The sequence below is a fragment of the Petaurus breviceps genome, unplaced genomic scaffold (assembly GCF_028583685.1).
Source record: "Petaurus breviceps papuanus isolate PSGF00001 unplaced genomic scaffold, PetGlider_PUasm1.0 90845, whole genome shotgun sequence".
Lineage (NCBI taxonomy): Eukaryota > Metazoa > Chordata > Mammalia > Diprotodontia > Petauridae > Petaurus > Petaurus breviceps.
The window spans coordinates 11,889,985-11,915,948 of NW_027187359.1; the positions used below are offsets into that span (position 1 = coordinate 11,889,985).

Here is a 25,964-nt window from a genome sequence, read left to right on the forward strand (position 1 = left end):
ATATATATATATATATATATATATATATATATATATATTTAAAGCATGTTTATGGGGAAGGAACATGGATATATTGGCAAATAAAATTTGTAAGCATCTGAAGGCCCCTCTAGAGCTTAGAATTTCTTAACCACATACTGTCTGTACCTTAACTATATCATGAACTTGATACTTCTATACTTTGTTCTTCCAAACAAACCGAATTATAGGTCAGTTTACTTTAAAATACTTTTATTTATTTATTTATTTTTGTTCCTGATAAACTCCTCATCAAAGTGTGGCTGCAGTATGCATCATGACATGTGAACGATTATGAAATAACTTTACAGAAAGGTGTTTCTTAGAGATTACAGATGCCAATTGATTATTTTGCTGACTCACTGAATTACATCATTAGTTCCTTTTCCACTGTTGACTAAGATAAGTATATTTTGTAAATGTCATTGGCATTGTTGAAACTACATTGAAATAAGTTTGGAGATTGTTAGGAAAAAAACTAATCCTTCACAGGAAAGAACAAAAATTATTAGAACTATCTAAAAATAAAGCTCTGGCCTCCACTTTTTCAGCTTTTACTGAAAGCAAAATAACAAAGGCATAGTATTGCAAAAGAAATAGTTATAAGGAAAGTTTTTTTTTCCTTGAGTCCTTGAAAAGTAGGTTGGATGAATATTTCTTACTAAAAGTAACAAATTATTCCATTGTTCTGAGGAATGACTTTATGGGTTAATCTTATTTTGGTTATTCGTGTCTCTGTTGTCTGTGTAAGCTTCCATAAACATATATACAAACTGGCAAAATGAGATATAATAATAGTAATAATAATAATAATAGCTAACATTTATATAACATCTACTCTGTGCCAGGAACTGTGCTAAGCAGTTTACAAATTTTATCTTGGTTGATCCTCTCTATAATCTTTTGAGGTAGGCATTATAATTATTCCCATTTCACAGATAAGAAAATGAGGGAAATGGACTTTGAGTGACTTTCCCAGGTCACATAGCTAATAGGTGTCTACAGACAATTTTGAATTCAGGTCTTCCTGATGCCAGACATAGTGCTGTTTGCCTGGTGGCATCCTTAAACTGTTTTTTATATTAAATCTGTTTTACTCATACTTAACCAGAATTCATGAGTTTGTTGTTTTGTTTTTAAGAAAACCATGTGAAAGTGAAATGTAATGCTTTGATTGCATTTCAAAGGCCTTCTCAGGGATAATGCATTAAATCTGACTTTTTCCTCACATCTGCTTGGACCAGATCTGGAGCAAACACAAACCTGACTTTGTTGAATCCTTTCCAGATTTACTGAATAAAAGACCAAAATACAGTTTTATGACTGTAACTTAAAACATTAAAACCAGAAACTTAAAATTTTTAAATTATACTTTAGCACATTGATAAGAGGTCAAAACTGAACTGCCTATATTATATAAGTTTTAAAACCTGAATCACCAAATAAATTTTCAGAACAAACCCCCTTGAACCTTGTTTCACTGCAAAATGCATAATTCCCTGGTAAGACCTCCTTTTGGGTACCACTGCTGCTTGTACTACCTGGACCGACTTATTACTATATAATTAGTGGTATTTTCATATGAGTAATTAAAAAGTTAAAATGGGGATAGTAGTTTGTATTTGTCTCAGGACTTGCCAGATCAACTAAAGGGATGTAGGTATTGACAATGGTGTTATGATTGTTAAAGCACTGAGTCTGGAAATTATTAAAGCTTTTTTTTTTAAACTATAGATAGACCTCTTCTCTTCCCCAAACCCCAAACATGTCAATCACAGTTAAATTATTTAGACAGTGGCCTGTCTAAATAAGTATGATGAAATGAACCTCAAAATGAAAGGTTGTCAGGTGGCCATTTCATTAGACATTAGGCCCTTGGTAACTTTTTTCTGCCATCATGAGAACATCCTTAGAAAGGCAAGTTTCAACTCCAAAGTAAAGAATATAATTGTCATACATTTAAAATCAGATTTTCAATGATCTTTTTTGTCTTTACATCACCTCCACTTCCCCAGAATGTCTCTCCCTTTTTCTCTGAGGCTGTCATTTCTTGTAACAAAGAATTTTTTAAATAAAAAGATAAAAAAAAGCAAGAGTTTTAATTATATTACAAATCTGACCTTTATATGCTGTGTTCCATACCTATGGCCTCTCACTTCTGCTAAGGATCAGGGGAAGATATCATATCTCTGCATTGGGGTCAAGCTTAATTTTATAACTTTCAGTTTCAAATTTTTAGTCATTGTTGGTTTTTCATTTACGTTGTTGTCTTTCTGTATATTATTTTCTTGGCTCTGCTTACTTCACTTTGCCTCAGTTCCTGTAAGCCTTTCTGTGCTTCTCCTGAATTGTTAGTTGCTTCTTAGAGCACAGTAATCTGTTGCATTAATGTACCACAAATTGTGTAGCCATTCTTCAATTGATAAGCATCTACTTTGTTTCCAGTTCTTTGGTACCACTACCCTAAATATTTTAGTACATATGGAGCCTTTCCTTTTGTCATGATCTTCATGGAGTATGACTAATAATAGAATCTTTGAATAAAAGAGTATGGACATTTTAGTCAATTTGAATGATTCCAAATTTCTTTCTAGAATGATTATAGCAAATGAACTGATTTTTGTCAGCCTGCTTCGCAGTTTTCCCAGTACTTATGAAAGAGTTCTGGTTTTTTTTGCTCATGTACAAACCCATGTGTTCTTTTTAGTTTTGTTGCCTTTGCTTCTCTTTTTTCCAGGTTGCCTTTAACCTCAATATATTTTTACTCCAAGTCTCTTGTTCTCTCTTAATGCTTCTTTGGAGAGACTGTACGATGTGTATTTGAGGTTTTCTACTCTGCTTATTACTAATGCTGTTCAGGCAATAAATTCTAACATTTGTTCCCTTTTAACTTTATTTTTTTTTTTGCACCTTTCTAGAATATTTTGTTGTGCTTCCATGCTCTTTTGGGAGTCCACAGATTTCTGTGTTTCATCAGGCATTGGTTCAATTTGCTTTGTCTTAAAATATTTATTTAGAGACATTTATAATTATTTTTATTAGTCATCCTTTTAATTTTAGTATCCTTTCAGTTTAACTTCTTGTGTTCTTTGTTTTTAATTGAAATGCTTGGTGGTTTTAGCTTTTTCCTTATTCCCTTGCCATTTGCTTCTGAGCCCTTCCTCTTTGGTGAGTGATTTCTGATATTGGGGTTTTTTTCTTTTCCTTTGCATCAGTACCTGCTCTAAGTTCAGGGAGCAGTGAAGGGGATGAAACAGATAGCACTGGCCTTAGCTGGATTTGAGATCCACTTTGCCAGTTTCCTGCCCCAGTTCTATCCCTAGTTCCTGTCCCTTTCAGGGAGCAGTGAAGGGGATGAAACAGATAGCACTGGCCTTAGCTGGATTTGAGATCCACTTTGCCAGTTTCCTGCCCCAGTTCTATCCCTAGTTCCTGTCCCTTTCATTCTTGACTAGGCTGAATCAATGTCTGTTACCTTTTACAGAGTTGGGAGGAGGGCAGGATGTGTGTTCTGGGCGGTGTCTGCAGCTTTGGGTTCTGTAACCTAGAAGCTACAGGGGAAAAAAAAACAGAAAGAAGACCAATTTCCTTCCCCACCCTCCCTTTATATCTCCTGCAGTATACCTCTCACTGTTTCATTTTACGTTTTGTAGATAGTTATTTAAAAGGCCTGGAAATAGGAGAGACCTGCATTCCACACCTTGGCTCTAACACCCACCACCAACATAACCTTGGAGAAAACTTGAAACTTTACAGCCCCATCCCTCACCATCTGGCATACCTGCTCTATATAGCTATAACATATTTTGTTGTTCAATTAACAGTAGTTAGCAGATTTTTTAGTCAGTCATTCATTTTATTGGTGGGCAGGGGAGGACATGACAAACATTTGTTCTGCACATTACTATTTGCAACAAAAACACAATTCAGGAAGCAGGATGCTTCGATTTATTCCATAGTATGCTTACTTGTCCCTTATTTTAAAAGAGGAAAAAAGGTAGGATCAGGTTTGCAAAAGCTTACCAGAGGATGAGATAACCTTCTAGCAAGCTCTTCTATATTTGACATTTATATCCTCATTAACCCTTCTACCTGTCTTTCCAGCTTCTTCATACATTATTCTATTTCTTACACTTCATTGTACAGTCAGACTTGCCTTCTCTCTTTTTCTCACATGGCATTCCATCTTTTCTCTGTATTCTTACATTGCATGCCCCTCCATGCTTGGAATATATTCCTTCCTTCCCTCCACCTCATGGAATCTTTTCTTTAAGACTTAGTTCAAGCACTACCTTACAAATACAAAGTCTTTCCTGATTTCCCCTCTTGCCAAAGTGCTAGTGCTCTCCCTTCCTAAATACCTTGTATTTATTTTTCACTTATTATATGCATACACCCCTAGTATCTTCTTGATAGAATTATTCACTTCTTGGGAGCAAGGGATGTTTCTTTTGTTTTTGTTTTTGTATCCCCAATACCTGGCACATAGGTTAAGGGATAGAGGCTATACCTGTGGCTTTATTGGCATAGGGAATTATTGGGTAAGGAAACTCTTCCGACTAGTGGAGATGTAATTAACTTGTCCAGTCACATAGCTAGTATATGTGAGAGGGAGAACTTGAAAGTGGGTCTTGGCCTCAAGACCAGCTGTCTACTATGCGACATTGTCCCTGACATATAGTAGGTAGTTAATTTTTCTTTATAATGATTGTCCTTTTTTTGTCTCTAGGACACCCTGTTCTGCCCCTACCTTTCTAAATAACATTTACTTTTCAGTTTGTGAGAGTTGTCATTATAGCTGTTTCTATCTACAATTTAGCCAGTGGGTTCTAGGTACGTCTCTTATTGAAGCTGGCAGCAGTGTAAACTCTTGTCCAGTGTTTCTGTGAATTCATCAAATGGTATTTTAATCAGTGACCAAGCACATAGAAGGAACTTACTATCTGTTAGGTATTGTGCCAGGAATTAACAAAAATGAAATAGTCCCTAATCTGAAGGAGTTTACATATTATCGGAGGAAAACATGTATTTATATAGAAAATAAATGCAGATAATTCTAGCGAGCACTAGAAAGGAAGGTGCTAGAGAAGCTATAGAAGCTTGGGCCATTGGGCAGGCCTTACTTAGGAAATGATGTTATTGAATTTAGATCTGAAGGAAACTAGGGATTATAAGAGGTAGAATTAAAGAGTGATTCCAGAGGTGAATGCTATGTGTGAAGGTTCAGTTCTGAAATTTCCAGCAACAACTTAGAGCAATTTCTCTACCCTTCTTCTGAGACTCTTTCCTGAATATCAGCACATTTAAAATCAATTTCAGAATCTTCATAGTCAATGCTTTGAGAATGACTGACTTGATAACTGTAATTCATTTCTCTTCTACCATAGGACCAACTGGAAGAAACTTTAAAAGATCAAAATTAGTCAAATAGATATTTGGAGATATAAGTTATAGATTGTACACAAATTTGAGCACACTGCTCCCTTGAATGACTTTGTTGTCTTTACCTTTAGTGTGACATCTCTAACCAGCTGTGTTAAACATTTCCATTTGACTATCTCACCATCACTTCAAACTCATGTCCAAAACCAAACTTAACCTTTTCTTAGCTCCCTCGGTGGATTTGCCTGTTTCTGTCAGTAGTACCATCATTCTTTTAAACTTCTATGCTAGAACCCTTGGAATCCTCTTTGACTCTTATTTTTTCACATCCAGTTACCAAGCCCTGTTGATCTTTTTTTTTTTCACTCATCCATTCCAACTGACATCACCCAACTCATCACTCCTTGACTATTGGAATAGTTTTATAACTGGTTCACTGCTGCTTATTTCTTTAACTCTAGTTCATCCTGAACATGGTGCCAGATTCATCTTCCTAAAACATCATTGTGTATATATATATATATATATATATATATATATGTTTCTTCCTTGTTACCTTGCATAGACAATAACATCTAAGCTCATTAACCTGTTCAAGTCCTCCTGCAATCTATCTTTCCATCCAACCTTATTTTCCTTGACATTCATACATGTTTCTCTTAACATGATTCATCTTCCTGCCCATTCCCCAGCCATTGCTCACATTCTTAACCCTGTCTGGAATGCCCTTCCTCATGTTTTCTACCATTAGCCATTTAGGCTAAGCCAAAGACTTAGCTTGGCTTACTGTCCCCCATTGTGAAAAACCACCACAATTGATAATTATCTTCCCCTTTTTTGCTTTCATATAGTATTAAATATCTGTGTCATTGATTCTCAGTCTTTGGTTTAGGGGAACCCTTTTTAACATCAATTTTTGGTCACCCCCCCCCCCACACACACACTCACAAACACACAATAGCAGTTGAAGTGTTATTTTCTCTTGATTAGGAAAATATATGACAAAAAGCTACAGAGTTCGAGTAAAAATCGAAAGAATCTATATTTATTAATCACAAAAGCATCAATGTATTAAAAAAATATAACCATCAATTTTTGGAGCTAAATAAGGATCTAAATGACATTTTGAGGTACAGATATGGATTTTTGGAGCCCTTTGATAAATAACACAGCCCCCTGGGTAGCTGGAAACCAGTAGACAATACTTATTTGGCACTTAGCAAACATTCCTTTGTGTTATTTTTATATAGATGTTCTAACTCTCCAGCTAAGTTACTTGAGAGGACTGATCCTTACACTCTTCTATCCACTGTCCCTAGTATTAGTGCCTTGAATAAAATGTAGTCAAATATGTGTGACAATGTCTCAGTAGCTCATAAACCTTAATATGTCTTGCTGTGTCAAGATGATTTGTTGTTGCTGCTGTTTGTTAGTCTAGATCATATAATTTTGAAACTTTACTAATAGTGTCATTTGCTCAAATCTGTAGTTGAATTACCATCCATTGTCTACTGTCATATTATGTCAAAGGCAAAATTTTCTCTCTAGGAAATTTGGTTTCTGATTTTATAAATGTTACATGAGAGTGAGGAGGTGATATAGGAGGAAAGGAAGAATTATAGGATATCAAGAGAAAGAAAAGGTACATTTTTTTAAAATAAATTTTTACTGATACACTTTGTTTGTATCACCTGAATTTCCTTTTTTTATCCTTCCTCCTAGAGAACCATTTCTTATAACAAATGTTCAAAAGGAAATTTTTTAAAGTTAGTTAAAATTGATCACACATTGAGAAAATCTAATGTTATATACAGTGTTTTATACCTAAGGAGCTAAGCCTCTGAAAAGGTACAGAAGAACAGCTGGGGGGTGGGGGTGGGGGGAGTCTTTGCTTCTGTTCTTTGGAGCCAAGCTTGTTCTTTACAATTCCACAATATTCAGATTCAGTTGTTTTGCATTGTTATTTCTTTCCTTTATTTTTTTTGGGGGGGGAGGGGGGAAGTGGAGAGACCAGGCAGTCAGGGTTAAATGACTTGCCCAGGGTCACACAGTTAGTACCTGTCAAGTGTCTGAGATGGGATTTGACCTCAGGTCCTCCTGACTCCAGGGCCAATGCTTCATTCTAAGCCCCACCTAGCTGCCTTTTGTATTGTTATTTCTTTCCATTTACCTTGTTTTGGTCATTGTGTGTATTGTTTTCTTGGCCCTGGTCATTTAACTTTGTGTTAGTTCGTTTAAACCTTTCCATGCTTCTCTGTATCCATCATGCTTATGGTCTCTTAAAGCATAAGAGTATTCCATTAAATTCATGTACCACAGTTTGTTTAGCCATCCCTCAGTTGATGGGCATCTCTTTTGTTTGCAGTTCCTTAAGTCCCACAAACTATCAATGTTTTGGTGGGTTTGGTTGGTGTGTGTGTGTGTGTGTGTGTGTGTGTGTGTGTGTGTGTGTGTGTGTAAAACCTCCTGACATGACGTATATGCCTAAAAGTAAAATCTGCATCAAAGAATATGATAACTTTAGTCACTTTATTTGCATATTTCCACATTGGAAAGGCACAAATCAATTTCATACCAACCCCTGTATAAATTTTTTCTTTAATATTCTCAAAACCTTGTTAATGCCTTCTACATATAATTAACTATTTGAAGCCATACTGTAGTGAGGCATCATATAAAATTCCATAATAAAGTGCTTTGTTATAATACTGATTTATCTAAGAGTTAAATGATATTCCCAGTATATAGCACTTTTGTTTATTGTAATGGCATATAACATTGCTCTTTCTCTTGTTCCGTACAGCAGTGTTAATGAGATGCTAATTATGTAAAAAGATGATATGCTCTGTTTTAAGACATCCATGTTGTATATGTGAATTCCTGGAGTTGTGTATTTCTAATGTACAACAGGGAAGTATATCTTTTGAGTATTAAATTTATTGTGTTCAAATAGTTATATGGATTTGTTGCAAAATAAAGAATTGTTTCCCTTTAATGTAAAGGCTGAAAAAATGGATAGGTGGGACAAAACCATAGACTAATGAAAAATGGTTTCTGATAGAAATTCTTAGAGGTTCAAGTGAAGTAATAAGAGGGATAAATAATATACATTTAACCTTTAGCTGGGAATTATATAACAAGCTATCTTCTCCAACTATAGTGGAGCCAGCCTCCACATAAGGACTCTAGTATAATAATCTCTGATGTCCTCCATGAAAAGAAACAAACATAGAAAGAAAGAGTAGGTGAACTAAACAAAATATACATAGAGGATGCTTGTGTTGGAAGTGATACGAATTTGAGGCCAGCAAAGGATTTAACCATACATGTGTCTATTTTACTATTTATATTAAATCTAAGATTAATTTTCGCATATATTAACATCTTTGATAAAGATATCAAATGGGAATAGTCAGACTTTCATATGTGATACTGTACAACAGAAATCTTACTGTTATACAGTTAACTAAAGGATGCAGTGAATAAAGATCCCATTATTTGATAAAATTATTTGTTGATTATTTTATAAAATTAAAAAGCATTGTTTTGATAACCCACTCTCTTCCAGCAAGGGTGTCTCTTGTGCTTACGTTAAAATCAGACAAGATTCCCAGAATTGAATTGAATAGGAAGAGAGAAAGGCTTCCTTGTCTTTGGGAAATTGTACAGTGTCTTTAATAAACTCAGATCTCGCCTTGAAAGAGAGGGCTTTATATGACTATGAGGCATGGAGTATCTCCACCTTGGAAAAAGTAAGGCTGCCTGGTAAGGTGAATTGTTGAACATGAAGAGGTTGCAATATATCACCAATGCATTGTGTAAGAGAAGGTGAGGTGGGTCATTTCATAGGGCTAAAAACTGATAGCTTATATGTTCCACTGATGTGTACTGAGTATCAGGATATCTAAAGGAAAGTCTTTGGCACTTTAAAGGAATTCCCTATGGAAGATTTATGGGGAGGACGAAGACAAGAATAACAAAGAATGAAAAGGTATAGGCGGCTTGTAGTCTGTACCATTAGAGAGTACCCACATTTCTGAGATGTCATATCCATCAACATCAAAGTATTCTTTCATCCTTTATTTGAAAAAGTTAAATTCAGAAAGAAGGGGAACTATTCTTTCACTCACTGACTCTCTTATCCATAAAATAATGTACGTATTTTTAGTATGAAGGCCAGAATTGTAGAGTTAAAATTATTATGCAGTTTTTTCCTTGTAGCATTTATGTGCTATAATCATAGCTGTGCTTGATGTGCTTAATGCAGGTACTTAACTATCATGATTGATCAAACATTATAATAGATTGCACAGTATTGGTTTTGAAGGAGTTAACATCTGTCGTTTGTACCATCCCTCCATAATATTTAAAGATAGAATGGAACTTTTTTCTTTTTGTGTAATTTTTCCAGATTTTAGTTTGATAGCAAATTATTGTCAACTTGTGAATTCTAGACATTATCATAGTACCTTCAGCATTTAAAACATTTATTTCTTTTTTTAAAATAAAGGGTTTATGTTTAGAATTTGATGTCACATATTTTCTAAGTGAAAGCTGGAGTTTTTCCTTAAACATTCAAAAGTAAGAAAAGAACTTAACTTCTATGACTTAATGATTTGCATATATTCTTCTCTTCTGCAGTATTAAGTATAATGATTGTCCTAGTTTTGTGCATTTACTCTTGAGACTTTTAGGCTTTTTCAAGACCTTATATATGAATAGAATTATTAAATAAGAATGAGTTATTATTCTGTTAGGGAGTATATCTGACCCCTTCTCAGTTTTATCTTTACCATTAAAATGCAAACTCCTTTTCCGTGTCACTGATGGGCTGTTTTTTTCCTTTGAGGCACTATAATGAATTTTTATTATTGTGTAGTTCAGATTTATAGTCCTCAAAGTCTTCCCAGGTTACATTATTTCTCTTGTCACTTTTAATCTTTAAGCCTGTTGGCTTTTCTTGTAGGAAGCTAAATGGCACAGTGGAGAGACTACTGATCTGGAAAAGGGAGACCCAAGTTCAGTTGTGACCTCAGACACTTAATAATTAGGTGACCTTGGGTCCCTGACTCATTTTGCCTTAACTGTCATGACTTACCTTAAGAGGCTATTGTGAAGATCAGATAAGATACTTGTAAAGCATTTAGCTCAATACCTGAAGAACAGTAGACATTGTGGTGTCTTGGGCTGCACACCTTCTTCAAGCCCCTTTGTTTGACCCTTCTACTTTTGCCTCTAGACCTTTTCTTGATCTGAACCACTTTCCTTAAGTGCCCCCCTTTTTCTGTAATCGTTCCCTCATCTTTTCTGCTAATGTTATCTGCTTTGGAAGATAAGGAAAAACTTACTTATATAATGCTTTATAGTTATCAAAGCACTTTTTAAAAAATTCATTATCTTAGCAATCTGGAACTATGCCTAAAGGGCTATTAAAAAGTGCATACCCTTTGACCCAGCAATACCACTTCGAGGGCTGTATCTCAAAGAGATCATAGAAGTGGGAAAAAGACTCATGTGTGCAAAAATATTTATAGCAGCTCTTAGTGGCAAAGAATTGGAAATCAAGGGGATGCCTATCAGTTGGGGAATGGCTAAACAAGTTGTGGTATATGAATGTAATGGAATACTGTTGTGCTATAAGAAATGAAGAACAGACTGACTTCATAATAACCTGGAGAGACATATAAAGTGATGCCGAGTGAGGAGAGCAGAACCAGGAGAACTTTGTGCATAATTACAGACGCATCATATCTGTGATGACTAACTTTGGTAGACTGGGCTCCTCTCAGCAATACAAGGTTAGAGGACAATTCCAAAAGACTCATGATGGAAAGGGATATTCACATCCAGAGAAAGAACTACAGAGTCTGAATGCAGATCGAAGCAAACTACTTGCTCTCTTTTTGTGTTTTGTTTTGTTCCTTCTTTCTCGTTCACTCCATTGTTTATAATCCTTCTTTAAAACTTGATTTATGTTTAATGTGAAGGTATTTGTAAAACTTATATATGATTGCATGCCACCATGGGGAGGCGGGCGGGAGAGGGGGGGATTAGAACTCACGGGATTGTAGAACTGAATGTTGTAAACTAAAAGTAAATAAATAAATTTTTTTAAATTCATTATCTTATTTGATCCTCACAACTCCCATAGGAGGTTGGTAGTGCAAGTATCAATCCCCATTTTAAAGATGTAGAAAATGGAATGAAGAGTAAATACCTTGCTAGAATAGGTCACACAGCTGTTTAAGTAATAAAGTTAATATTTGAAGTCAGGTCCTCTGCCTTACTTTTTAGTTTACTGTTTTTACTAGAACAAGGAAATTGTACCTCTATATCCTGTATTTCCCAGATTAAAAGTGATAAGTAACAGTCCTCTCCTTCCTCCCACCACCTGCATTGCTTGAGCATCAAATTATATCTGTTTCCACCATTTTTTGCCATTAAAATGTTGTATTAAATTATATATTTGGTGTTCTGTTTCCTTCTATTTGATAGGTATCCTGTGTCTTTAGATATTGCTTTTTAGATAATAAACTATGTTAGAAATGACTATATTGCTTCTAGGAGAGTAGGTGTCTCATAAATGTGTTTTGATGGTTGTATTACATCTCTTCTTGTTATTCTTAGGTTTTTAGAGCTTGGAATAAACAACAGATAAAAATGGGCAGAATTTTCCTTGATCATATTGGTGGGACTCGGCTGTTCTCCTGTGCAAACTGTGATACAATCTTGACCAACCGCTCAGAACTCATCTCTACTCGCTTCACAGGAGCTACTGGAAGAGCTTTTCTTTTCAACAAGGTGGGTAAGAAAACAAATTTATGTTTAATTCTGGAAATTCAAATTTTTTTCTATCACATGGAAATAGACTTAATGGTACCTGTCCTGCCTCTGTATTCCCATGTTGAAAATCATAGGAAAGGTTTTTCTTTGGAAACCCGTTCTTTCCATACTCCTTTGTCTTCTAGCTCAATTGGATCATAGCTTTAAAGCATAAAAGGACTTTACAGGTCATAGGTCATTGTGACCTATCTTCTGTTTTCTCAGTGAGGAACCTGAGGCACAGAGTGGTTAAGTGACTTACAGTAGTGTCTGAGGGAAGGATGTGAACAGAAATTTTCCTGGCTTCAAGTCCAGTAAGTATCCTGTGCACTATGCAACACTGGACATTTATGCTTGATTGCCTTAAGTAGTTATGCTTTAAAAACCTATAAGCTACGGGAAAGGCTTTGAAATAATACCAACTCTGTTACAGCCATTTAAAATGATTGATACCTGGGTGGGAGCTAACCTCATATCAGAACCACAAAAAATGTCATCAAGTGAGTGCTAATCTCACTTAGACAATGAACAGTTCCCCATAGAGAGATGATAGAACTTTTATCATAGGATTTAGAGTTGGAAGTAACTTTAAATATCATCTAATCTAGCCCCCTCATTTTACAGATGAAGAAACTAAGGCCAGAGACTTGTTCATAGGTACTAAGTAGCAATGACAGAATTTCAGCCCAGTCTTGTGACTATAATATAATCTTGTACTCCTTCACTATAATGTAACACCAAGGATCATACTTTAAAGCAAGGAAATGTATAAATGGTTTGTCTCTCTAGCCCTGTCAGTCTGTAGTTATTAGCAGCTATCCTGTTCCATATCTATAATGAGCATTAAGGAATCTCCCTTTTAAAAATATGAACTAAACACAAACCTAGGAAAGCTGTTTTAAAAACCAAAACAAATGATTGCGATTAGGCTCTGATTATCATCTAAGAGGTCATTGTAAGTGGGCCAACAAAAGTAAGAAAGAGATGATCTTTTAATTTCCTTCATTTTGTAAGGAAGGGTAAAGAAGCCCTTTGGGCCTATGATTTAAACTTTGTCATTAATCTATCCTATTTTAAATCAGTGGGAGCAAATAAGAATTCCCATTCTGTTTCATTAGTACTTAGTACTTCTTGTTAGGAAATTCTTGTCTGCGGTAAAAATTTGTACTTAAAGTGATAGACTTAGAGTTGGAAGGGACTTTAAAAGCCATCTAATTGGGCAGCTAGGTGGCGCAAGTTACAGTTTTCTTTATGAAGGTCCTAATATATGTGTATATATATATATATATATATATACCTTTACCTAAGTACCTAAAAATCCTTTTCAGATTTTTATTTCCCAGCATCTGTGTCAATTTATTTTTATCTGACTCAAACATCTGTTGAAGACTTTCTGTTCTTAGACTGAGTTAGAACAATTCCAGCCAGTTTTACTGTATCTTCAACACAAGTACTGACCAGAAAAGGTTTTTCCTGTTACATTTTTATGTCTGTAATCACTTCTACCATGACCATGGATGCAATATGATTTCTTCTCTTCATTCTTTAGCATGACCAAAAAATGCATTTTTGAGGTCTGCCAGCAATTGGTACCAGGAAGTCATTGAGCATTTATTAAATACTTGCTATATCAAAGCCATGGTGCAAACTCTTCAAGAGATTTCCTTTCTTCCTCTGACAGCAAGAATCCTCAGCCAGTTGATGACGTAACTAGGTCTATCATGGGCTGGCAAACATTGATACATCCTTCTACTGGTAATTGTTTTGAATTTCACACAGTGAGCCATAGACAACCACTATCTCACTCTAGTGGCCCATTAGTACCTTGTACCCCTTCATCAGTAGATTTCAGTTTAGTTCCATAGCACCTCCTTGATATGTACAAAAAAAAAAAAGGTTGGATGACCCTGACTTTGAGCCATATTTTGAAATGAGCTATTATTATATTATTTCTGTTTCATTGAGAAATTAGTACAATGTTGAAGGTAATTTTCTGTATAAAGTAAATAAATTAAGACTATCCATGCTAACATTCACTGTTCAGATTTGGAATGATGACTTTACCTGAGACCATGATAAAATATTACAGCTTAAACTGAAAAAAATTTGTTTTAAAGTTAATGTCTAGCATCATTGCTGTGTAGCAGACATTTAAATACTCATTTACTTGTTCTTCTTATTGTGGAAATTGTCCGTCTTAAGCTTTATTTAAAATGAGTTCTACATGTTTGAAGAGTAGTGTGGTGTAAGGGATAGAGAGCTGGCCTTGAAGTTAGGAAGACCTTGGTTCAAGTCCCACCGCTGACATACTGGCTTTGTGATCCTGTAAAAATAATTTAACCTGTCAGTGCTATAATCAGTTCTCTCAGACTCTTAAATTTCAGAGAAGGTGCCAACCTGCCTTTATGGCAGTTTTCTATATCAATGAAATCATAGGTCTAGTTAGTCCCTATCTTGTATCTACATGTTCATCTGCCTCAACAATATCCAAAAGTTGGGACTTCTCGGAAGGGGTCTGTACACTAATAACTACTTTCATCATGATTGCTGTAGCTTAGAATTCATCCCCTTCTTTTTTTTCACAGCCACCATAATGTATAGACTCACCATCACCTCTCACCTGAGCTATTTCAGTAGCTTCCTAATTGATATCCCTGCCTTGAGCCTCTTCCCTCTCAAACCCACCCCACACTCAGTTGCTTAAATTGATATTACTGCCCAATAAGTTTCAGGTTCTTTGTTGCCTCTAGGATCATATACAAACTTCTCCATTTAGTGTTTAAAGACTCTTACAATCTCATTCCATCCTTCCTTTTCAGGCTTATAATAATACTCTCTTTCATGCACGTTACATTCCAACCACATTAACCTACTTGCTATCCATCACACATAATATTCTATCTCCTATTTCCCTGTCATTGCACAGGCTTTCTCGCATGCCTGGAATGTTCTCTCCCCTATCCCCCCTCCCCCTCTCTCCTCCCTCTCCTTCCCCCTCTCTCCTTCCCCCCTCTCCTCCTCCCTCTCTTCCTCTTACCTCTCTTCCTCCTCCCCTTCTTCCTCCCTCTCTCTCTCCCCCCATCCTCTGCTTCTTAAAGTCTGTACCATCTTTCAAAATAGGGTAGCAAAATGTTTTAGTGGATAGAGCACACAGGGCCTGGAGTCAAGAAGACCTGAATTCAAATCCAGCCTTAGGCATTTACAAGCTGTGACCTTGGGTAAATCACTTAACCCTGTTTATCTCAGTTTCCTCATTTGTAAAATGAGCTAGAGAAGGAAATGAGAAACCATTCCAGTATCTTTGCCAAGAAAACTCCAAATGAGGTCACAGAGAGTGGGACACAACTCAAAAAGAACTGAAGCTTCCATCAAAATTCAACTCAGGGAGCACCCTCCTACATGAGACCTTTCTTGATTTCCTTCCTCCCCCATTACCTTGTATTTATCTTTAATATTTTAATATATATTTTATCTACCTGTTTCCCCCTAATGTAAGCTTAAGGCCAGAAATTCTTTTGTTTTTTTGGTATGTAGGTACTTAAATGCTTTTTGGTTGCTCACTTAAGATAATGAGAAGTCGTGTCATAATTAATAGAGGAAGAAATAGCTTTGAAGTCAGGAAAATCTGGGTTTACTTCTGCCCCTAATCCATACTGTTGTAACCTTGAGAATATATAGCAGTGGAATGAGGTGCCCTATACTGATGAAATCACAGGTTTGGACCAAAACAAAACCAGGAAAAAAATGTTTCCAGTTATTAAGTGGTTGTATTAGTGCCATTTCATCGGTTCCCATGCAGTGTTTTCAGTCAAATTATGGACAGTCCTACTGGCTGCCCCAAGAGCTTTATCCAGATTAGTTATAGAGTTTTCTCATTGTTAAACTTGTATATCAAGAAGCTTTTATTTCTCTAAGTCTTGTCATTCATATCTCTACATACCCAGTACTTTGTGCTTCCCCACATGAGGCAGAAAATTTGGTGTGTTGGCACGCAGGTGCTGCACATGTAACAGGCCTGGGCTGGGCAACAAATGATGCTTATTTATTTCTTTGAAAATGTTTTCCTTCTTAGGTAGTTAACCTTCAGTACAGTGAAGTTCAGGATCGAGTTATGCTCACCGGACGCCACATGGTTCGAGATGTGAGCTGCAAAAACTGCAACAGCAAACTCGGCTGGATCTATGAGTTTGCCACGGAAGACAGCCAACGTTATAAGGAAGGCCGAGTGATTCTGGAGCGGGCTCTTGTCCGAGAAAGCGAGGGCTTTGAAGAGCATGTACCCTCTGATAACTCTTGAAGAGAAAAAGCTTGCCGTCTTTTCCCAGGTCTCCTTCACTGAAACAGAAAAAAAAAATCTACTTACATACACTGTCACCTTAGCATCAGAGTCGGATTCATGAACTGTGGAACAAGAGGTGGAGAGAATTGGAGGTGGAACCTTTCTTTTTTTTTTTTTAAACTTTATATTTTCCATCCAACAGCTGTGTGTAGAGGGAGTATTATGCAGATGCCATTATCTTTTTTTTCCTTTTCTCTTATGTTTTACATCTTTAAGCTGAATAGTGTATCTGCAGCTATATGGTGGGTTGAAAGGGAAAACAAATCTGGGCTAATAGAGTGAAATCAGTGTTTTTTAGTGTGAACTTTGGAGGTAAAATAGAAGTCAAGTATGGTTTTTAAGCTTCTTTGGGGGACTTAATTTTAATTAAAAAAAAAAAAAACCAGTTATTTCACCTGATTTGCTAGCTTCAGATAAGAGATCCGAATTTGTGACCAGCGCTAAAGGTTCAGTGTTAGTGTGGCTCGTGCTGGCCATTGTGCCATATTCTTGTGGGGGTTGAACAGTAGCACAGAGCCCATTCTTCCTTGTCAGTCTTGGCCCAAAGGCGTCACCATTACTAGTTACTTGTCACCACATACTTGGTGTTGATTGGAAACTTTCAGAAATGGGGCAGAACTGCTTGGTTATCCTTTTTTCCATGTAACTTAAGCATAATAATATAAATAAAGAAATAGTTGGATGTTTCTGGTCCTGTGTTGCTTTAACAATCAGAAGTATAAATGATGAGAATTTGATAGGTAATGATTGCAATAGTGAATGTTTTTCTTTTCATCTCTTTTCCAGATTCACTAAATGTAAGAGGTTACTGCAATCTGTTTAAACTAAAATATTCTATTTTTAAACCCACAATGTTGTAGTTAGGAGGAAAAAAAAACAGTTGAGCAAAATGTCAGTGTGCATCCATGCAGAAAGCATATAATTTGCATCTGTTTAAAAGAAGGGGAGACAACAAAACAGCCTATCTTCCAATGCTGCGTCACACAGGGGTTTGGTGCATGCCTTGTGTGTGATGATCTTTCTGACAGGCCTTTACATCCTGGTACTTGGGCTAGCCAAATAGATTCATTTTTTGTAATTAATCCCTACCAGGAATTCAGCAATTGAAATCAAAGCTATAATTAGTCCCTCTTTAAAGAGGATTTGAAGTTTAACTCAGGGTGTTTGTCCACATTTCCTGACATTGGAGAATTCACATGAAATTTGCAGTTGTACTTGAAATATTGGCCCTTACTCCTTCCAGACACCCCAGTATTTTCCACTGGTCAAATAGAAGCCATTAAAAATAACTTATTTGAATGCACCATCCACACATATCCATGGCTTTTCTAGATCTGTCTGATTAGAAAGAAGATTCTGACCTGGTCAAACCTTCAATCTTCAGCAGCCATCTCTGCCTGCTAGACATTGAAGACATATGCTAGGCTTGGTTAGGACCATGTTCTTTCTTATCTGATCTCTAGGTTCTTGGTTAGATAAATGTCTTCTGTTAATCAGAGACAATATTGTAATTGAATTAAGATGCACAAAAAGATATCTTCACCAAGGAAACCCCTTGGCTTATTTGCATATTGATCTTTTGACAAATTCATAGTGGCATGTTTTGCCTGCAGCACTCTGTATGTTTGCTGTTACAATAAAGTATGTTTTGTCCTGTATTGTCTCAGCACTGTTTACTACTTTCCAGTGTGTCTTGGCTTGCTATATTAGGTTTGAGGGAGGGGAGGTGCCAGGGTTGGATGTAGAGTTGCATGGGGTAGCATTAAGGGGGGACAGTCTGATATAATGGGGAAAAACACTGACTCTGGAGTCAGAGGACCCTGAATTAAGTTCTTACCTTTAATTTTTACTCCACTGACCTTTGACAAGTCACTCAACTTCCTTAGGTTTTAGCCCCTCCTATAAAATGAGGAGACTGGATTTTAGATGGTCTCTGAGGTCTTTTATAGCCCTAGTTCTATAATCCCTATGATTCTTTCTTCTGCTACTCCTTAAGCACTGTTACTGGCCCTGGGCTAAATAGAGGGAGATAACTTGACATGACTTATCTGCCCCTTCATAATAAATTATATTAGTATAATGCAAAAATAGAATTTTTTTCCTCACAACAAACCTATAAGGTAGATATTCTGTTACCCCCATTGTTTTACAGATGAGGAAATATTCACAGAGATGACTTATTGCTTTAGATATTATTCTTTGAGTTTCTCAGCTAATGTTTATTAAGTGCCTTCTATTTTAGAGGCTAAGTGCTGAAGATACAAAGAAAGGCAAAATATAGTCCCTGCTTTCAATGAATTTATAGTCTAATGGGGAAAACGGCCCAATAACTGTACAAACAATACGTACAGGATGAATTGTAGATAATCAACAGGAGGAAGGCACTGGGCATTCAGTGATGTGAGGAAAGGCTTTTTGCATAAAGTGATGGGACTTTAGCTGAGATTTGAAAGACTCTAGGGAAGCTGAGGCAAAGATTAAAAGGGAGAGAGGCATGGGGAAGAGCCAGTGAAAATTCCTGGAAATATGTGTGAGTAAATTAGTGACCTAGTAAGATTTCAACATGTCAAGCCAACTGAATTCAATAATATAGCCCTACTGTACAAAGCACTGTGCTTAATTTTGGGATTACATATGAAACCTGCCCAAGGAGTTTAAATTGGAAGGGAGGAGACAATTTTTAAAAATAGCCTTTAGTTTAAAAATAAGGTTTAGGGAGTGATGGAGGCAATGGAGGGATCACAGTGCTCTAGGAAAATTTGAGGAAATAGACACCAATGCCTGGGAGTGAAGAGAAAAGGGTTAAGCAAGGTATTGCAGAGGATGTAGTATCTGACTGTTCAGATTTGAAAGAAAGACAAGATTCTGGAAGGTAGAGGTGAAGAGGGAATGCCATGGAAGATAGCTCATTCAAATTCATGAAGGAAGAAGATATGTTTACTTAAGAGAACAGCTAATATTTCAGATTGGGGCATAGAATATGTGACGGGGAATGATGGGTAATAAGACTCGAAAGGTAGGTTAGAACTAGATTGTGGAAGGTCCAACCACTTGAGGAGCAGGAGAGTATCATGATTACTCCATTCATTCCTTAGGAACATTATTTTTGCAGTTGTGTGACATGTAGGTTATCAAAAGGAGACCAAGCTTGGAGAACAATTAGGCTATAGCAGTTATCCAAGTAAGAAATGATGACAGCCTGAGGTAGGGTACTGGCCATTTGAGTACAGGGAATGGGACAGCTATGAGATATTGTGGAGGTAGAGTTAATAGGATTTGACAGCTGTTTAGTTATGGGAAGAAGTGAAGATGACCTTATGAACCTGGTTGATTTGAAGAATGATGCTGCCCTTAATAGAAATAGGAGGGTTGGAGGAGGGGCAAGTTTAGGAGGCAATGTTGATACACAGCAGGCATTTGAAGGTATCTTCAACTTTCTCACCCTAAATGGCCACATAGTTGTCAAAATTTGAGTTTATACCTCCTACATCTCTAGAATTCTCTTCTTAGCTGCCACCTTAATTCAGCCTCTTATGCTGTTGCAGTAGCCTCCTGATTGTCTCTTCCCCACTCCAGTCCCTCCTACACTGCTGCCAAAGTGATTTTGTTTATGCATGGATTTCTCCATGCTACTCTCATAATCAATAGTTCTCGATTGTCTCTAGGATGAAATAAATTTAGCTTTCAAAACCCTTCATTGCTTGAAGGGAATTGGACTAGAGAGCCTTTGAGGTTCCTTCCAGATCTAAATCCAAAAACCTATCTTTCTAGCTTCATTGGCTGTTGCTTTCTTCCCCCCCCCCCCTTCTGCCATCTAGGCAAACTGGTCTTCATCCTGTTTCTTCCACACAGTATTCCATGTCCTGTCTGTACCTTTTGCCCTGGCCAGCCCTCATGTCTGGAATACTCTTACCCTCTCCTTATCTCCACTTCATAGACTATCTCTCTTTAAGAGAGAGTTCAGGCACCACCTTTTACAGGAAGTCTTCTGATTTCCTACAGCAGTCCCACAACTTCCAGTTCCTTTCCCCCTAAATTACTTTGTATTATATTACTTTGTATTTGTTTTCTTTGTACATATTTAAGCACATGTCTTCCTCTGTTAATATGTAAGCTATTTGCAAGTTGGAGCTTTATATTTGTATCCCTAGTGCTAAGCACATAGTAAGTACTTAATAATTGTTGATTGGTTTGTAATAAATTCAGGAGAGAGATTAGATCTGAATACATAGGATCATAGAACTAGAAGGGACCTTGGGCTATCTAGTTCAATGCTGTCATTTCACAGATGATGAAACTAAGACCCAAGGAGATTAAATGACCTGCCAGGAATTATAGAGATAACATATAGAGGCAGCTTTTGAACCTACATTCCCTCTTTCTAGAACCAGTGTTTATCATTCTGGGAGTCAGCTGTGTAAAGATAATTAAATACATGAAAGTTGATGAGATGACCAAGGCAGAAAGTGTAGAGAAATGAGAACCTAGCCTTGGTATGGTGGTGGTGGTGATCCTGTGCTTAGGCATGGGAGATGGTAATCATCAAAAGAGCCAAAATTCATTTTCAGCAGCTGGGAGAACAGTGTGGCAGAAGCCAGAGCTTGAAGGGAGCATTCAGGAGCATTGTCAGAGAGCTCAAGTAAGATGAGGATTGAAGGAAAGAGATTATTGGTGACTTTTTGAGAGAACAGAGTTAGTGGGTTCAGAAGCCAGACAACAAGAGATCATTGAGTAAATAGTGGCATCATGGATTTTAGTCTAGTAAATCATGATTAATCTCTTATTCCGATTCCAGTTTATACTAATTATCATATAATAGATATTGTATAGATAGAACTATCCTCTGACCCACTCACATATCCCAACAAGCTTTATTTAAGAATAAGGTACAAATAAGTGCTGGTGTGAATAGCCCCTGATGTTCCATTTTCCACAAAAATACATTCCTCCTGAGTCTTTCAGGTGTCCTATGTCACTAGCTTGCACCAGTGTTTGTAGAATAGCAAGCAGCATTTAATGGCGTGGTCTTTTTGCCTTCAAACATCAGGTTACCTACCTTTGAAGATGCTCTCTCTAGTTTTCTACTTCCACATCTGCTGTGAGCCTTCCAATATTTTAATTGGAGGGTAGACAAATTGTATTTTTTGTCTCCCTATCTAGATTTATGCTTCTGTGTCTTTTGAGCATTATGATTGGTCAAGGTGAGGCTGGCTTAGCTCTTGGCTGGCCTTGCAAATTCATTATACAGAGCACCCCCACCCCCAATGTATTTGACCTTTGTCTTAGTGTAGGAGACCTGCAATGTAAGGCTCCTTGTAAAGCTCAGGAAATGCAATACTCAAATGAAAAAGTTTGATCTGTGATCTCATCATTTGGAGAGTTCTCTCCAAGGATGCAGATTGCAGTCCATCCATGCCTGTCCAACCTGTGGGACTCTTATCCATGTTCTCCCAGAGTTCACCACAAGAAGTACATCCAGTAGGCCAGAAGCTAGCTAGCTCTCACTCGCTCTCTCTGTCTGTGTGTCTCTCTCTCTCTCTCTCTGTCTGTCTCTCTGTCTCTGTCTCTCTCTCTGTCTCTGTCTCTCTCTCTCTCTGTCTCTCTCTCTCTGTCTCTCTGTCTCAACATTGGAAAGGTTTGGGGTGGCTAGGTGGCGCAGTGAGTAAAGCACCAGCCCTGGAGTCAGGAGGACCCAAGTTCGATTCTGGCCTCAGACACTTAACACCCACACAAAAAACCTAGCCGTGTAACCTTGGGCAAGTTACTTAACCCCAATTGCCCTCCCAAAAGCAAAAAAAAAAAAGTCGGAAAGGTAATCTTTAGTTCTCATCACATGACCAGCCCATGGTCCTGTGACTCTCCCTGTCCCACAGTTCCTTGATGATGCCCTTTACTCCTGTTCTTCCAGTGTTCCCTACAACTTCCTCATGCCTACCATGTACTTCTCCATTGCCTTCTGTGTACTATTCATTTTTAACTCTTCAAAGGCCATGATATTCCATTTCTGGCTATCATATAGCAACACCAGTAAAACTAGTATTAAAAAGATGAGCTTTGACTCTCACAGTTAAGCTTGGAGTCCATAAAAAAAGAAGTTCTTCACTCCTTATGCTCCATTGTGGTGTGGAGGTGACCCTGGGATCTTGAAGGCTCTACTGGCTAAGTGCAGACTCTGGAAGATTCTACCAGACTAAGTGTAAAAGAACCAACCTAGTGAATCACAGAGGCTTATCGCCAGTAGTTTGGTCACCTGGTAATAACATTTTTTTTTGAAAGATGGGTTTCTACAAATATATACTTATATATTTTAAATATATTTACAAAGAAACAAATACATTCCAGTAAGCAGTTAACCTAGCCAAAGTATTACTTTCATGTGTATAATAGCTAATATAAACATCTATCTTTACTTGAAATCTCAAATCCATAGGTAGACTCTTGTAGTTACTTATTTGCAGTACATATCACATATGTGATCAGACCCTCAGACTAATTTAACATTCATTCATTTGAACCATAATTTGCACTCCCTGTTTCCCCTTACAAGTCATAAGAAAGTGAAAGCAGCCAGTATAGACTAAGCCAGAGGGGTCAGACACAATCTGTTACCAGATTAAGATGTAATTAGGAAATACTTAACAAAATTAAAAAAAAAACAAACAATAAAACATACAGAATATTATTAACTTTAAAACCAAGTTCAATGTATGACCTGGAGGGATCCTTACAAATGAATTAGGGGCCCCTGTTTCTTTTAGAGTTTGACATTATTAGACTAAACTATCCAGTATTTGGGGGAGATAATGGATTGATAGTCTGAGATGATGGCAAGGTCAAGTGATGATTTCAAAAGGGAAAAAGCACTAACGACTGGAGGAGGCAGAGCAGGTAGATCAGGAAGGACCTCATGTAGAAGGTGGCAGCCAAGCTTTGCTTTGAGGAAAGCTGGGGCTTCTGGTGACATAAAGAACCACCTGGGAAAAGGTGAAAAAGTGGAAGATGGATTATTATGTACAGGAAATATCTAGCAGTACAGTTTTACTGGAGCAAAGATTATACGAAGAGGAATTAGAACAAGAATGAAAAGGTAGGTGGGAGTCAAATTATAGAGGGCTTTAAATGACAGGCTGATGATTTTATATTTTATTCAAGAGGCAGTAGAATGCCAGCAAAGAATTTTGAGTGGGGATCATCAAATCTGCATTTTAGGAACATCAATTTGGTAGCTGCGTGGAGAATGTTTTAGAGAAAAGAGATGAGGCTGGGAGACATTAAAAAGGTTATTGAAATAGTTTGGATGACAAGTAATAGGAAGATGGGAGTGGAATGAACTACAGTGGTGCCTGTGTAGGTAGAGAGACTGATGCAAGAGATGTTATGGAAATAGAATTTTCTTTTCCTTTTTTTTCTTTAATATCTTTTTTAAAGCTTTTATAAAGTGATATTGAGAAGATATAACAAGAACAAGTTATGAAGCATTTCCCTACTCCCAGTACCATTGGTGGTACACTCTCCCTTATAACACTTTGGGCCCTGGAAAATTCCACTGAATTCATTTCCTAATCCAATACATGGATGGAAGAGATGCTGTTGCTCTCATTTAGTGACCTTTGATCCACTGCCATACTGAGTCAAGCAGTTAACTACTCACCAGACTCAGTTATCCAAAAATCTGGTACCGACTCCAGCTCCTAGACCTCTGATAGACCACTCTCCTGATCTTTTGAAGTTCACAAGTTTGCAGTGTAGTCTGATGCTCCACCTAAGATCAAGAAAGAAAAAGTTCAAGTAATGGAGTATCATATTTATGACTGAGGAGAGGGAGGAAAGGCCCAAGGCCAGAATTTTACAGTGTTTTCCTTACACACACACTAGCCAGGCAGGGAAAGACCTAAGAAGATAGAATTTTCAAAGGTTGATAACTGATTTCATATGAGGGCTGAAGAGGGAAAATACAAAGATGGCTTTGAGCTTACAAACTTGATTAATTCTGAAGACAATTCTGAATTCTCAATGAAAATAGGGAAGTTTGGAGGAGGTTTAGGGTAGGAAAATAATCTATTCCATTTTGGAAGATCTTGAATTTGAGATGCCTACAGGACCTCCACATAGAGATTCCTTTAGACAATTAGTGATGTAGGACTAAAGTTAAAGAGAGATATTTGGGCTGGATATATACAGTTGGGAGTCATTTCTGTAGAGGTGGTAATTAAACCTGTAGGAGATGATAAGAACATTGAGAATGATTGTAAGGGGAGTAAAGACCCCAGAACAGTCCCAAGGATGATCCAGGAAAGGAATTAGAAAAGCAACATTCAGATGGATGCAAGAGCCAAGAGGGTCATTTCACAGAATTGAAGGAAGTACCTAGAAAAAGGGTTGGTAGACCATATAAGAAGCAACAGGTGAAGAGGAATGAGGACTGAAAAAAGTATTTAATGGTGATTTTTTATTATTTTGGAAAAAACAATTTCACTGTAGTGGTACAGATGCAAGCCGAACAGTAAAAGGTTGAGAGATGAGTTAGGGGTGAGGAAGTAGAGGTAGGCAGTGTGAACAAAGCATTGCATCAGTGTCTTGTCTAGCTAGCTTGTGCTGGCTAGCAGGGGTGACAGGGATAGACTAAAGCACAAGGAAGCTTCAGACCTTGAAGAGGAGGAAATGGAATCTTGCTGCCCTATTTGTTCATGCAACTGCAACCCATGAGAATCAATAAAAATGGCTCAAGTGCTTCCTAAATTAGCCATGAGCCACCTGGATATATCCTCCCTTTAATGGTGTAGCTCCAATGCAATATTTATAGCGCCCACGATCATGATAAAGACCATGACTATAAATATCACATGATGTGCAACTGCAAAATATACCAGATTCTTCAGGTAGAGGACAGAACTGAAGCATTTAGACACCAGAAAACTGAATCCCAAAACCATTAAGCTGTTTCCATTATAGTACCAAAGATATTCAGAAGCCATAATAACACTGAGAGCCACAGCATCCTTCAGCCTTCCCACAAACCAATACAAGATCAAAATCTACTTAGGAGCCTATCTGATGCCTTGTCTGAACATCTTCTCCCCCACTATCTTGCTAGCTCTGACTAGCTTCTGTGGGCTCTGTTTCCCTTCAGCAAACTCCTCCCACAACAGGCACTATGTGATGACATTCAACCTATTAGGGGGCAGTTTATCTTCACAGCAGGGAAGCTTTCTGTGGACTATACACCCTTTAGCAAATTCCCTCCAGCACAGATTCCATGTGATTACATTAAGCCTATTAGGGGGCAGAGTTTACTTTCAAAGCAGGGGAGGTCTTCCAACTCCCCACTAGATCTGTTAAGGGATAGGGAAGATCTTCAAATTCCCCTTCTCATTACAAATGGGGAGAGAGAAGACCAACCAAA

At 37.3% G+C, this 25,964-nt stretch overlaps 1 protein-coding gene across 1 annotated transcript in view; it reads left to right on the forward strand.

Annotated features, from left to right (window-relative positions):
• YPEL5 (yippee like 5) overlaps positions 1-18,219 on the forward strand; it is a 22,498-nt gene extending 4,279 nt beyond the window's left edge. The window contains exons 2-3 of the mRNA XM_069072130.1: positions 12,028-12,201; positions 16,295-18,219. Coding sequence (XP_068928231.1) covers positions 12,061-12,201; positions 16,295-16,519 — 366 coding nt within the window. The 5' untranslated portion in view covers positions 12,028-12,060 and the 3' untranslated portion in view covers positions 16,520-18,219. The remainder of the gene's footprint in view (positions 1-12,027; positions 12,202-16,294) is intronic.
• The last annotated feature ends 7,745 nt before the right edge of the window (positions 18,220-25,964 follow it).